The sequence below is a fragment of the Ips typographus genome, linkage group LG4, assembly GCF_016097725.1.
Source record: "Ips typographus isolate SLU linkage group LG4, UJ_Ityp_2.0, whole genome shotgun sequence".
NCBI lineage: Eukaryota > Metazoa > Arthropoda > Insecta > Coleoptera > Curculionidae > Ips > Ips typographus.
The window spans coordinates 954,251-969,063 of record NC_138425.1 but is presented as its reverse complement, the minus strand read 5'-3'; the positions used below and the strand labels follow the sequence as shown (position 1 = coordinate 969,063).

General features: G+C 35.1%; 3 protein-coding genes across 7 annotated transcripts in view; 2 read left to right on the top strand and 1 right to left on the bottom strand.

The window, feature by feature from the left end:
- LOC145728127 (uncharacterized) overlaps positions 1-12,576 on the bottom strand; it is a 33,288-nt gene extending 20,712 nt beyond the window's left edge. The window contains exons 1-3 of one of the 2 annotated variants that reach the window (XM_081978145.1): positions 12,442-12,576; positions 11,140-11,940; positions 4,009-4,020 (exon numbers count right to left, since the gene is read on the bottom strand). In XM_081978145.1, coding sequence (XP_081834271.1) covers positions 4,009-4,020; positions 11,140-11,200 — 73 coding nt within the window. In that variant the 5' untranslated portion in view covers positions 11,201-11,940; positions 12,442-12,576. The remainder of the gene's footprint in view (positions 1-4,008; positions 4,021-11,139; positions 11,941-12,441) is intronic. The other variant, XM_081978147.1, reaches the window with a different exon arrangement.
- LOC145728130 (U4/U6 small nuclear ribonucleoprotein Prp31-like) lies at positions 6,059-14,723 on the top strand. The gene is made up of 8 exons (XM_081978150.1): positions 6,059-6,246; positions 12,468-12,714; positions 13,087-13,259; positions 13,317-13,522; positions 13,576-13,903; positions 13,953-14,243; positions 14,293-14,517; positions 14,570-14,723. The coding sequence occupies exons 2-8, from the start codon at positions 12,543-12,545 to the stop codon at positions 14,672-14,674; spliced, it is 1,500 nt and encodes a 499-aa protein (XP_081834276.1). The 5' UTR covers positions 6,059-6,246; positions 12,468-12,542; the 3' UTR covers positions 14,675-14,723.
- On the top strand, positions 6,430-8,353 carry LOC145728140 (52 kDa repressor of the inhibitor of the protein kinase-like). 4 transcript variants are annotated; one of them, XM_081978169.1, is made up of 7 exons: positions 6,524-6,542; positions 6,594-6,719; positions 6,833-7,089; positions 7,148-7,255; positions 7,324-7,438; positions 7,607-7,844; positions 7,903-8,353. In XM_081978169.1, exons 2-7 carry the CDS (start codon positions 6,649-6,651, stop codon positions 7,942-7,944), a joined length of 831 nt encoding a protein of 276 aa, XP_081834295.1. In that variant the 5' UTR covers positions 6,524-6,542; positions 6,594-6,648; the 3' UTR covers positions 7,945-8,353. The 4 variants fall into 4 exon arrangements, with proteins under 4 accessions (XP_081834297.1, XP_081834296.1, XP_081834294.1 ...); XM_081978168.1 differs by having other exon boundaries at positions 6,454-6,719; XM_081978171.1 differs by lacking the exon at positions 7,903-8,353 and having other exon boundaries at positions 6,430-6,719; positions 7,492-7,844.
- Positions 14,724-14,813: the final 90 nt, after the last annotated feature.

Here is a 14,813-nt window from a genome sequence, read left to right as displayed (position 1 = left end):
TAATAGTTTAAAAAAAATGAAAGTATAAATTGGTTGCTTGGATTTGTGAATAGTGCTAATGAGTGGAGGGCCCATCATCAGGAAACTACTGAAGAACAAATTAAACGTTTGTGTTTGCTAGACGGTTATTGCTAGATTATAAATGAATAACCTGCGATTTACTCGAAGTAAAAGTGGAATCTTGGTGTGCCACCTTAAATGGTTAATTGAACGCAAAAACTGGATAAGCCATAATTTCTTGTATGCCCATCAGTCACTCTCACTATTAGTTTACCTTTTATCACAACCTAGACCTGAATAAAGTTTTAATCAACTGAAATGGAAAAACAATAGAAAGTGTGTATAACCACGTCCAACTTATTACATGACAGAGTCCTGTTAGCATGCAAAGGGGGCTTTTTTAGCTCCAGGTCGAGATCGTGGGATTTAAGACTGAAATAACCAATAAATAACGTAAATTAAGATATCAAACTTGCAAGTAACGAAACGCGATACGATTTTCCCATTTTTTCACTTTCACGTTGTTTCTGATAAATTGGGAGGTTGTCGAGAGGCCCCAGGCAGTCGGAATAGGACACCGCTTTGCCATTGATAAAGGCTTTAGACGAGCTTTATTACTGTCTGAATCTAGAACAATGTAAATTTCCATTTATGAAAAATGTGACAGGCCTTGGGCTGTGGGATTTTCCTTTCGTTTTTTTTTTTTGTTAGGTGTGGTTTACTCGGTTAGATAACTCTTACATGTTGGCAGTTTATGATTTGAACCACTGTGGACTTACCATCAAACATCATACATGAAATGTTCCATATGACCTGTCAAATGTATTGTTACGTAAACTAGAAAGTTGCCTCAAATGTGGTTTTTTCGCTACCATATCGAGTAAAGTTACGTAGGCACGTGCTCTACTTGAAACATATTTATAAACACTTTGATCAGACGGTATTTAGCGAGTTGTTTATCGGACCTGTCAGGTCTAAAAGTACTCCGCTAAGTGCCCCTAACGATTAATTATCGCTCATTAATTATGAACTATCTGAGTAGTTGCTATATCAGGTAAAGTGGTCACGTGACAAAAGCACCTTAGGCAGAGTGACAGTTGTCACTTACGAATCATCTTTGTAACACTTCCCTCTACTTGTCACTTAAACTGTTATACTGAAGAATTACATACACAAATCGGAAAGGACGTTTCCCATGTTAACCATGAAGTAACACCACATTTGTTAGAAAAAAAACTTCCTGCACCGTGAAAGGAAAAGCAAAAATTCCACGCATTATCTTCTTACTCGATCTAGCTTGTTCATATTAAATTCGGTCCGGTGGCAAGGACCCGAAACTGTTTATAAATGCAGAAAAAAAATTCGCATTATACCATCAACGAAACAGATTTTTTCCCATAGTTAGCGAACGGAGATCGTATCTAGGTATTGTGTAAAAAAAAAACTGATCCTTTTATAAGCAAATCTAGAACCATATTTTCCTTCTGGCAATACCAAACTGTTTCAAAATCATCACTTTATATGGACTGATTAATGCACTCTTTTCAGGCATGTTAATTGTGTTTGAGTGGGTGGATGCGGTTTCTCTTCCGTAACATCGGTAAATGTGATCAACCAGTTCATTTATCATGTGTATTTATTGCGTTGGTGACCGTTGCAGTAAGACTCCCAACCCATTTTTCAAATTGCTCAATATCTCAAAATGATAACCATATTTGACGGGTAAACGAACGATAAACCCACATTAGCAAACAATAAAGGCGAAGACTGGACAATTAAAACAAATAATTGTACACATTTTATGTAACAAAGGCGCTTGAGGCAATGTAAAAGGTTTTGAGTAAAACGGTCTCGTCACGACACTAAATTGTTTTTTTTTTGTTTTACTTTCGCTCTCTATCGCTCACACGCTGCCCTAAAGAGATTGGCAATTAGTCCCAAAATAAGGAAAGGCCCACAGCTCACAGCTCAGTTTAATTAGAAGGTGGCAACTATAATAGGTTATGTTTTATAAATTTCATTATTCAGGCAGCCGTTTAAGATATAATTACTAATTAGTTAAAACAACTATAAATCCATCTAGAGTAATTAGTTGGTGTGTGGATATTAAATGAAGGAACTGCCACCGAAACGGGTACTATCAGCCCGAATGTTTTTCACGCTACTTTCTCTCCAGGAAACTTACTAAAAAAAGTTAAGAATAACTGACAAGCTGAAAGTAAATCGTCCTGCTGTTTTAACTTTAAAAAAATAGAATTTAAGTTTTTGCTTGTAGTCAATCTGAAAGCAAGCTCCAGGAGATTAAAAGTGATAATTTACCATAGGAAATTAACTCAAGTATAATGCAAATAAAGCAGAGATTAAAAAAAAAACAACCTAACTTAACCAATAGGAAGGAAGAATCAAGTATTCTTGACAAATGGTGGATGCGCTTAATGCATGTTATTGTAAATAGCAAACACAACACTTTTCAGTTTGTGTACAATCAGGGCAGTCACGTGATAACTGTCAGATTTTTGACCATACAGTAAAAATTATTGTTTTACCAGATTTGTAGTAAATGATTAATTACTTTCAGGGCAGTAATGTAAAAACTGTTACTACCCTGAAAGTAATTTTCTAACGGCATCAAAAAAAGTCAAAATATCAGGATTAAAAAAAACTTTAAAGTTGTGCTAATACATTTGCAATTTAAATACAATGAGTAAAATACAGGTTAGTAGTTCGCTTAATAAATACCCAAGCAGTACTGATAGACAAACGATCGGTCGATGCAATTTCGAATTATCAGAATGGAACCACTACATTTTACATCATTTGCATAATAACGCATAATGATGAACGTAAAAAAAAGTGGCTTTGATTTCATTACCATCAGGCCTTTTGATGATAAAAAATTCAAAACGCTTCAGATTGTTAATTATCAGTAGTTGGTGCAAATTTTTTCTAAAGGGAAAACAAAAATTAAAATTCTTCTACAAGTAGTCGTGCAGCTCAAGATTAACTGAGCGTTAAAAATCACCGGAAGAATTAACTAACACATTGTAAAAGTTACCACGCTCATTGTTATTATTTAACCGTTCATAGGTTTGAAACATAGGAAACTAGTGATAAGAAACTATTCGAATTCAGCGAGCTAGACAAGGATGGCGTTCAATTACGTAAGTGTCTCAGTCTGTCAAAACAATCGTGACGTCAACCGAGAGTTGGTCCACTGACTGTCATTGTTTACTATGCATCAAACCACCGCCTACTATACTAGAAAGCCTGTGCTTGTCAAAAATTCCAATATGGCGGGAATAGTCGTGACAGTTTGTATTGTGGAAATTGAGTTTTTTGACGATTAGATGAATTTTTACGGTTTAAAATCAAGACTTGAGGTTATTTGCTGAAGTTATTTTTGTTTGCTGCCGTTCATAAGTTTTTCAAGCCACATTGTAACAGTAATTCAGGAAAAAGCCCAACCGTGTCAGTTTTTTACTTTACAAAGAACTGGATCCAACTCAACAGTGGTTGAACACTTTGAAGTGGAATAATTTTACTCCAACACTGTACTCAATGGTAAGTACCAGTGCTTTCTAGTACAGTAAACTTATTAGGTACTTGTTATATGCACAGGTATGTGAGTTACATTTTAAAGCATCCCTCATTGTGAGAGCAACAAAAATAATTTTGAATAAATGTTCTTGGTAATGACATAAGAACCATTTACCAGTTTTGCTTACCTAGTTTCAAGGATTTTCTTACATTGAACAGTGTTTAAACTAGTTTGTTGTGTGTTGAAATTTCCAGGACAAATGTTCTAACCAATTTGTTTAGGCTGGACTTGATTGTGTATAAAAAATCTCTATCTATACATATCTGGATCAGGAATGAACCTTTTTTTGATTTTTCACTCACAACTTGCAATCAACTACATGAAATAATAAAAAAATCTGCATATGTTTGTGAATAAAATGAAGTGACATTTTAGGCTTTAAAGTACTTACGTGGTTAACTCCTTATTACCTGTAAAGTCACCTGAAAAAAAAAGCAGGTATTAATTGTTGGTAAGTATGGAATATAAAAGAAAATATGAATAGCACAAAAAGTAATAAATTAAGAGGTTTTCTCAAGAAAAAAACTGATGAGCACGCTCGATTATAATGGGTTAATGGCACTTTTTCCCATTGTAATATAATGTGAAGAAACTGAGCTTTGCCAACAACTTAATTGCCCCTTGATCTTGACTTTCCTGCATAATGATAAAGAGAGTTGACCTCAAAATGGTATTGGTAGTCTACTAGAGCTTACTAAATTTAAAAAATCTGAAAAATTTAACAGGCAAGCAATGGTTGTGGGAACTTCAGGAAAATTACCTCTCTTGATGAAATTTGCCGGGTTAGTCAGGCAAGATACTTTAGTGATCTTCTGTCGTGCGGACAATACACTGTGAACTTAACACTGCACTTACTTTTTACATTAAAACAGTAACTTTTCTATTATAGACATTATTTATTGCCGCCTTTTTCCACTCATACAACAACAACAACTTCTTAACCTAACTTTTTTGACAGTGAACGTCGGACACTGTTGACGGATTTGAACACGTTCCGTATTAACCTACTGTAGTGTCACTACAATGGTAATACAAAAAATGCCTGTAAATACAGTTAACATCAGTCCCAGCTTTATCATACAAATCACAATTTCTCTAATTTAAATTCGACCAGATTAATTATATAGACATTGAGAGTCCATATACCCAGAACGTACAACAAAAACTTCGATCATTAATTTATTATAACCTAGATCGCGCCTACCAAACAGAGCAAAATTATTTTAACAAATTACTGTTACTAACTGCTCAATTTGATTGGCGGCATTACCATAATCCACGTTATTAAGACTGATTAATTACAGTTTTAGATAAAACAACCACAAAACCAACATATACAGAAAAAAGTAACATTTTTAGCAGTCACTCGAATATTCGATGGTCAATGACTCTATTACATGACCCAACTGTGACCGATTTGATCTTCTGACGACCATCGACCATGTGTTTTGCATATTAAAATGGCACATAACAGACAATTTACAGTCGATAGAAAAATTCCATCAAGGTTGACCAAACGAATGATCACACTTTTACGATTTTTCCTACAAATTTTGCAAAAAGCCGGTTAATTTCATGGAGCACCAGATTGTATTCATCAAATGATATGTCACGTAGTAGTTTTGACCACAATTTCAGGCGATCATATCTCTCTGAGAGTTGCTCAATATTAGTTCCAGACGTGACTATAGTTTATTGCAACAAAGCGTTTGTATGAGGTCAAGAACTAGCCGAATCATGTTGCTGTGAATAGCATTCTGTAGCTGTTTTTCTCGAAAAAATCTGATACTAATCAAGCAAGGACTCGGATACGAATAAAACATGTTACCGTTTAGATGACCTAGCATTTTGGTGTAAGTTTTAAAAGTTGCACAACTTGAAATGATAATGCATTAGCCTTGCTGTCAGTTAAAAAAATTACCACCATAAATTAGTACGTGTGTCTTTTACTGTTTCAAGGATTGGTGTTCTCATTTTAATAATGCAGAGAAGATTCGATCTTTTGCCAAAAAGAAAAACAATACCGCAAATCCATTCAAATGTTTCCTCTTTCTTTGGCCATTGCGCAAAATTACCAAGATTAAAATCGCCAAAATATCGCACGCAAAAAAAGGATAGCCCCCCCGGCTCACGAACTCGCCTTTTGTTAACAGGTACCCCGAGACAGACAGGTCATTACGCCAACTTTTGCTTTCACCTGTTATTAAAATAATAAATGAACGCGGATTGATTTATAGTATCGATCTTCTCAGGAGATATCAACGGCTGTAGTTCGAGCGATCCATTGCTAAAACTTTGTTATTCTCATCTACTATTGATTTTTTTTAACAACGTACGTATCGATAAATAGTGTAAACAATAACGCACATCTCTAGTTCATTCACCCAGCTCTATCATATAAGGACATGTCAGAAGTGTCAATAAATATGGCGTCATCTGGCAAAAACCTAAAACTAAATTGTTTGTGAATGGTACTTTTCAAATTGCTTTTTACGTTTACTGTGACAAATGGAACAGGCAGGAGAATAGAAGACACCGTACCGTTTTGCCCTTCAAAAGCAGACAATTTAAAAACGAAAACCATTCTCCGCCTGCTGATAGAAACGGGGAAGGAAGAAAAAGCGAAATTTCTGCACTAAAACTTACCGGTAAGGGTCGTACTTTATGTTTAGAGGTTCAATTCATATGTTTTAATAAGAATCACAATAGTTTTTACTGTATTTCTTGCATTATAAATTGATGGTGACGTAAAAATCGTCACCGGCCCGAGCCAATACGAGCAATAACATTGCGCCATTTTGAATTTTCTGTCAAAATATTGACTTGCACCCATTGACATATTATTAAAATGGACGCGGCGAAAGACAGAGAAGAACGAATCGAGATTAAACGAGAGAGACAGATCTACAGTACAGTATTACAAGCCACGCCCACCCATTTAATTGTATGTGTTTTCAGTGTCGTTGTTACTTTTTCAAGTGTATTTTTCTAATAGTTTTTTAGCCCTACCCTCAAAAACGGTTTTTTTTTAAAACCTAACCCACTGAACAATGGTTCAAAGTTGCTCTGCGTTCGGATGTTCATCCAAAAGTATTGGCGGGTGCAATATTAAGTTTCACAGGTATGGGGTTAGGTTAGGCCATTTTAGCATCAGGCAAAGTTCACTGAACTTGTGCCAAACAATCCTTCCAATTAGTTCATAAGTCTCTATTAAAGTGAATAAACATTCCTTAGGTTCCCTAAAGATCCTGTGCTTCAAAGAAAATGGGTAAACGCCACTAAGAGAAAAAACTTCAAGCCTAGCAAAACTTCAGTGCTTTGCCAAAAACATTTTCTTGAAAGTGATTACAAAGAAACTGTGATGGAAACTAAGGTTCTGAAAAAGGAAGCAGTCCCTTCTTTATTCAACTTTCCTGCCAAATTGATTAATACCTCAACCCCTACAACCAAACCTAGAAGAGTGTTAATTCGAAAAAGACAAGATGAGGAAGGTAATCATTAAATAGTGTTCTCAAACTTGGTTGTTCAACTATGCACTTTTATTTATAGATACATGTTTGTTGCCTTTAGCTAAGCAAGTAACTGAGGTATGTAATTCTAATATAAATAATGATGAACCCGAGCAAGCCAGTACCCAGTACAGCCCTAATCAGTTTGGTAAGTTAAAGAACAAACATGATTCATATTGCTGGCAACATTTTTTCATTAACATTTTAATAATTTAGACATTACCACATCAAAGCCAGATAACACAGTTATTCAAACCACAGCAGGGGAGAAAGAGGTTTTACTAAAAACACAGACTGTCCTCGAAGTGAAAAAATCAAGTCATAGGAAAAGGTATGGAAGTAAGGCTATATTATTGAGCAGTGTGTACCTAAATCCCTTTATAGGTATTGTTAAAATAAAACAAATAGGGCTTTAAAACTGAAAAAAGAGGGTTTTACTACTCTCTCTTTGAACACCATGTTCTCGACCATGTTTTTAAGGTTTGCTGATTTATTTTAGAATCAGAGTTGAGCCAGTATTCCTTGGGGATTTTAGAGAAAAGGATCTTGAGTGTCCTATAAAGAGAAAACGCTATTGGATGCAAACTCAAGATAAACTAAAAATGTTGTCAAGAAAGACTAAAATTCTGCAGGCCTGTTTAAAACGACGAGAGTCTAAAATAGCCGGTATGAACTCCCTAGTTGACCATCTTAGAAAGCAAAATCATTTAACTTCAAATGAGTCGTTTTTTTTGAAGGTGGGTAAAATTTTGGTGTACTTATTTTATTAATTTTTAATTCTGCAAATTTTATTAGAAACAATCCCAAAGCTATTCAGCGTATCACTCGACCGATTAGCAAGCGTGCTGCAGCTTGTATTGAAGTTGGTGGGGGTATTTTCGAAAATATTCTAAATTAGTTTAGTTTTGTTGTTTAGACCACAATTATTTGTTTGTATTGCTTTTGAAATGAAAAACAGTCATACAAAACTTAAGGACCGATTATTTCAGCAACGGTTAAGAATCGGATTAAACAATATGGGTTCATTTATCTTATTTTAACCTCCTGAACGCATTCCTAAAATATTTCCCTTTCCACCCGAAACACCCTGTATAATATGTAGAATTAAAAAGCCATTAAACCATAGAAGTAATATATGACATAAAACTAAAAAAAAGCATTATAACTTTAAATTAATTTATGGGATTATTATTAAAAAGTATATTAAGATGCAATTGGATTTGAAAATAAACATTTTCTACCCCCAGATATGGATATAAATTCTCCTGTGTAGAAAACCATTATTATTAATAGTACCTATAGGTTATAAGGTACTTATAGATATAGATATAGATTATTAGTTCACGTTACACATATTATTTGTAAAACATAAGTAAGAGTGTTTTGTATTATTGCTTAAAAAGGATTTGTAGACCTACCTACATGTAGATTTTCTTTTCTCTTTTTATATAGGTAGGTATATATTCAAATGTAAACGAATTTTATTGTTTATTCACATGCAGCAGATGAAGAATAAATCAAGACCATTATATAAATTATTTCAACCAGTTTCAAATTTCAATTAATACCTATAATTGAAAACTTGATTACTTTCATGTTTTATAAAACTTTTAAATATACCTATTTAGGAACTTATTGCGATAATGTGTTCTAGGTCTAGGCTTGGTTTTATGTACTTCCAATCTCACACAAGTATACATACAAGATCCTCAGAGAGAGTGCACTTTTTGTCTTAATATCAAATGCTTTTAAAATCATTTTATATTAAGACAAAAAGTACACTTCAATAAATAATAATTTTCTAATATAATTCTATGTAGATGTGACTTTAACTTGTAGTTTATAGTTGAAATTTATCAGTAAATTAGTTTAGAAATATCCAAAACTATTAAAACTCTATAAATAAACATTGATAAGTAAATAGCCCACAAAATTATTCCAAAGTACGAGCATGGTAGGAGCAGGCTACCCGTACTAGTTTCTCTCTCTCTCGCTCCACCCTCCGGCTCGCATGCTTAATGTGGAAGAGCGACTATAAGGCCGGTCCATATTTAGTATGTCAATGCTTGCACCTCATTTTAAATGAAATTTCAAGTAGGTTCAAGAAATGACAGACAAAATGGCTTTCCAGGCCGCCATTTTGAATTTTCTGTCAAAATATTGACTTGCACTTCATTTTAAAGGAAATTTCACGTAGTTTCAAGAAATGACAGACAAAATGGCTTTCCAGGCCGCCATTTTGAATTTTTTGCCAAAATATTGACTTGCATCTCATTTTAAAGGAAATTTCACGTAGTTTCAATAAATGAGAATGAATGAATTTGAATTTTCTGTCAAAATATTCGCGCGCGCGATCTCCGGCTTGATGGTGACGTAAAAATTGGGCTTATGGGATTAAGCAATCCTTTACTGTTTACCGTCCTTGATTTATATCAAGTTAAGTTGCATTTAACTGTAGACCAATACCAATATCGAATTAGAGGCATAATAAATGAATGGAAATTACAGTTAAAAGTGCGGTTTATTTTAGCTAAACGTGCAATAAGTAATAATACCGCCTCGAAACCGAAACATGTCAAAGCAAGTGCAAGCGAATAAATAACAAACGGGAAAATAAATAACGCAAGTGGGAAACCAGGTTCCTAGGTCATCGAATGGGAAAAATCCGCGGGCACGTTTAGAATGGTACTTTCAATTATTATTATATTACTATGTATAAATAAGCGAAGATAAAAGGGCTTTTCTACGGATCGGAATGCGGATTTATTGATAAACACACCGGCGGAAGTGAAATTATATTATTGTAATTTCGTTTCTCGGCCTTTTTTTAACGATTATATTGTTATTAGAGTCCACTAAAGTGGGTTAAAGGTCTGTTAAGTGTGACAATGTTTCAATTTCTTCAAGAAACTCAATTTTCATCATTCATTCATCAATGTGATCAGAACACGATCGCGTTTTTTTACTTATTTGATATGCTGATGTAAAAGTGTTTCCAGACAAGTAAGATTATATTGATTAATGCAAAAAGGCAAACTAGAAATGCAAGGCCTTTGAAACAGGTTTGGTTTATGTGTGGCTTTTTCTTATTTAGTACTGGTTGTGCCAGCCCACATAGCAAAATACCGATTGTTTTGTTGTGTGAATAACGCAGTTATTATTATATAACGCTAAAAACTTTAATGAATGAAATTTGTTGATGAATGACTAAGATATAGGGAAGGTTCAAAGGCGCACCCATTGGATAACGAAGAAAAAAAATTAATTTGCGTAACATATAGAGAAAAATTTGCCAATAACTTTCACCATGTGCCCAGTCAATTAGCATCAAATATAGCCACTTTAAAACAAACACTAACTAAATCAGTTTTAAATTAACACGATCTATAACTACTACTACGAGTTTTTTCTAATGAGAAACTTTCAGTTTTGGATTATTTGCAATAATCAAATCCTCTAGTAACAGGCGCTTTTTAAAATTATATATGATAACCCACATAATACTAAAAGTAAATAAATTATGTGTGTTTTGTGTTACATCATTAGTGTCACTCATTTCAGTAACTTCAAGTAAAATAATAATCGATTCGTGTGTATTTCTTCAGGCATATTTGCCGTTTAACAATATTTTTTCGTCTAAATAACCGTTAATTTCCTACTAATCAGATATATTATTGTAATGAAAGCGTTACAAAATGAATGTTGTTTCCTTAATGCATATCAAGACAAATATAGTGTATACATAAATTTTATCAATATTGGAGAGCTTTTGGTTCGAAAATTTATTTACAAACATTAGTTTTACTTTTCAATAAGTCAACTCAAATTTCATGAAAATATATTTTGTCAAGAGAAAAAAGTTATTTCTTTGAAAATGTCTGATAGTTTGCATGTTTATTGAATACTACTACATATAATAATATGTAAATTTGAATATAAATAATCCAGCCACCTATAAGATTCTATGTAACTAATGTATTATTCAGCAACCTTTTCGATACAAGTCACTGTTATTTTAATGCTATAAATTACCTTCAAGTGATATGGAATTCAATTCCCGCTCGAAATCCTGGGAAGAAGTGCACGAATCCATTTCATAACTCGTTAAAGTCCAGAAGAACCGAACATCCAGAAGGTTTTTAGGGTCCAAACACCGGGTGACTGTCGCATCGTAAACTCCCACATTCAAAATGGTAAAATTTGTTTTTAAGACCCGCAGCAATCGCACATGGTACCGAAGCCGGTCTTTGGCACTTTATTGGCAGTACTAAAACCTTAAAATCAGGTACCGGCCGACAAAAATCTTATGGTCAGTGTAATACGCGTGTGTGAAACCGCATACCTTCGGTTTTTCTTATTTCATTCCGTTCTCTTCTCATATAATACACGGGTTCGTGTGTGTGTGAGTGCGTGGAGCATCGCAACGGGTACCACCAGTACTATGGGGCATCGCGACTGCTAAATTGCATTCGTATTTTTCCCGATACCATCTCATTGATTTTATATATATTGGAGAGGTGCTACGTTCTTTGGCACTGCCCACACAGGTGCACCAATAAATTCTTAGACAAGTTATTTATTGGATATAGTGCCCGTTTCAATTTAATAGCAAAATCAATGTAATTTTGACGGTTTAATTAAAAGTACAATAATTAAAATGAGCTGTCAGACTTAATCAGACTAAAAATATTGATCAACTCAATGCGTATGTGTTTAAAAATAGTTCTCGTAGTGTCCACGTGGCGCTGCTAATTAAAGACAATCATTTTGAAGTTGGAGTACGGTTTGTCAAATGTCTAAAGTGGTTTGAAAAATGACTTACGTGTATATAACCTCAATTTTGGACTTCGATTTTCAACTTGAAACGTATCGCACGTCTGTTTCGTGGGCGCCATTTTTGTCGCTAAGAAACCACGTTTCTTGAAACGGTGTTCAGAGAAATTTGGAGTTGACGACCGAATTCCGCAGCCGGTCGAGTGGAAATGTGGGGCCTCTAAGTGGAAACGTGGATTCCTAAAGGTCTACGGGGAATTGTCTTGTGCGGTGCACTTCCAGGAGGCGGAAAGGGTGAAAACCTAGGTCAAGACCACGTGGATGTGACAGTGACGGTTATAGTTTCCACGAGGAATGACTATATTTTTCACTCGGATCGTGCCTTTAAGGCGATTTTTAGTCCTATTTATGCAAGCGGGAGAGATGAGAGTTTCTCAGACGCACGCAAGTGCCTCTTCCGCGGATCTTTCGTAATCGTGAATCGCGTAATCGCGTTATTTAATCTGGCTGAACGTCTCACTGACGAGTGGCCATCGTAACCACAACACACACACACATAACCTCAATTTCCCCTTTTATTTTGCTAGAAAAGTAAACAAAGAGAAAACCCTGCGTTTTTGAACAACTTATGCCAGCGACTTGATTGAGGAAAGTGTAGAAAAATGTCGCTAGCGGACGAACTCTTGGCCGATCTCGAGGAGAACGAGCACGAGGATGAGGAAGACGAGGAAGAACCCATGAAAATGGAGGAGCCCTTCGAGGAAACTGAGGAGAAGCCCGACATTAAACAACTCCAAATGGAAATTGATACTACAGAGATAAATTCAGTTCGGGGTATGTTTTACTAGTAATCGAGTAGGTAACGTGTGCAGAATAAATTCTAGAAGTAAAATTAAAGACTTAAAAACTGTTCTTCTAAGATGTATCAACAGAAACACAAAATTGACAAAATATCCATCATTTTCAATGCTGTCTATGATTGCACTAACATATTTGGGGCCACATATCTTAAAAGTAACTTAAATAAGTCTTGAATGTGACCTATAAACTGAAAAATTGTGATAGTCAACACAAAATCTAAACTACCCTAATGATAAGTCCACTTGTGCAGTATTTGCATAGAGAGAGAGATTTACTAAAAGTTTTTTTGAGTGTTAAATAAGTCTGTATACTTACCACTGTATAACCCATTTTAAAATTGTTTAGAACTGTGTAAATTGAGAGATTCGCCAAAACTAATGAACATCATGCAACAAATCCAAAATTACGGCACGAAAATCCGTAAAGCGACTGAAATAATTGGACCAGTGGAAGCAGATGCAGAATACCAATTAATTGTGGAAGCTAATGATTTAGCTGCGGAAATTGATAATGAAGTGGTTTGTACTTGTCTTATAAATAACTTGACAATGTTAATCTGAATTGTGTTACTGTAGGTGACTGTACATAAATTTGTAAGAGACAAATATCAAAAAAGATTTCCAGAGTTAGATTCTTTGGTTGTAAATCCTTTGGATTATGTTAAAACTGTTAAGGAGTTGGGCAATGATTTAGATCAAGCAAAGAATAATGAAACTTTGCAGACTTTTCTTACCCAAGCAACTATTATGGTTGTGTCTGTGACAGCTTCGACAACTCAAGGGTGGGTTTATGATTATTTTTAATATGCTGTTACATTAAAGATGTCTTTTGTAGAACCGACTTGACCAAATATGAAAAAGAACAAATTGATGAAGGCTGTGACATGGCTATAGATCTTAACAATTTTAAGCTGAAAATCTATGAGTATGTGGAAAGTCGAATGGCTTTTATTGCTCCCAATATAACGATTATATTAGGAGCCTCTATAGCCGCGAAAATTATGGGAGTTGCCGGAGGTCTTACGCGATTATCCAAAATTCCTGCCTGTAATGTCTTGTTGCTGGGGCAACAAAAAAAAACTCTATCTGGATTCAGTCAAGTGCACATGTTACCCCACACTGGTTTTGTTTACTATTGTGACATAGTCCAAAACACTCCTCCAGTAAGTAGTTTCTTTAATTCCTAGGTTGTTGCCATAAATTGTTAATTAGGATTTAAGACGGAAGGCGGCAAGATTGGTGGCTACCAAGTGCACTTTGGCGGCTAGGGTGGACGCGTCTCACGAAAGCTCTGACGGACGAATTGGCCGAATGCTGCGTGACGAAATCGAACGAAAACTGGACAAATTGCAGGAACCACCACCTGTCAAGTTTGTCAAACCCTTACCCAAACCGATCGACCAGTCTAAGAAGAAAAGAGGCGGCAAACGAGTTCGGAAGATGAAGGAGAGATACGCTCTAACAGAGTTCAGGAAACACGCCAATCGCATGAATTTTGCAGAAGTAATTTAAGTAAATTCCTAACTGAAAGACACTAAAAGCTGGTTTACAGATCGAAGATGATGCTTACCAAGAGGATTTAGGCTACACTAGAGGTACTATAGGAAAGGCCGGCACTGGACGTATCAGACTGCCGCAAGTGGACGAAAAAACGAAAGTGAGAATTTCAAAGACATTGCAGAAAAATTTACAAAAACAGCAAATTTGGGGCGGCAGTACCACCGTAAAGAAACAGATATCAGGGACGGCGTCCAGTGTTGCATTCACTCCTTTACAGGTAGGTTAGGTGATCTGTTGGTTAACAGTTGATAAGTGGGTTGAAATTTTAGGGTTTGGAAATTGTGAATCCCCAAGCTGCCGAAACAAATGTGACTGAAGCAAACGCAAAGTATTTCTCCAACACGTCAGGATTTTTAAAGTTGGATAAAAAGTGATCTGTCTACTGGAAGGAATAAATATTGTAATTGATATGTTGGAAACGTATTTTTGAGACTTTTTCTTCCTTATAAATTAGAATCAACTAAGATACTGAATGTAGAGCTGACTTGCGGCTGTAAAACCTGGAAAAACATT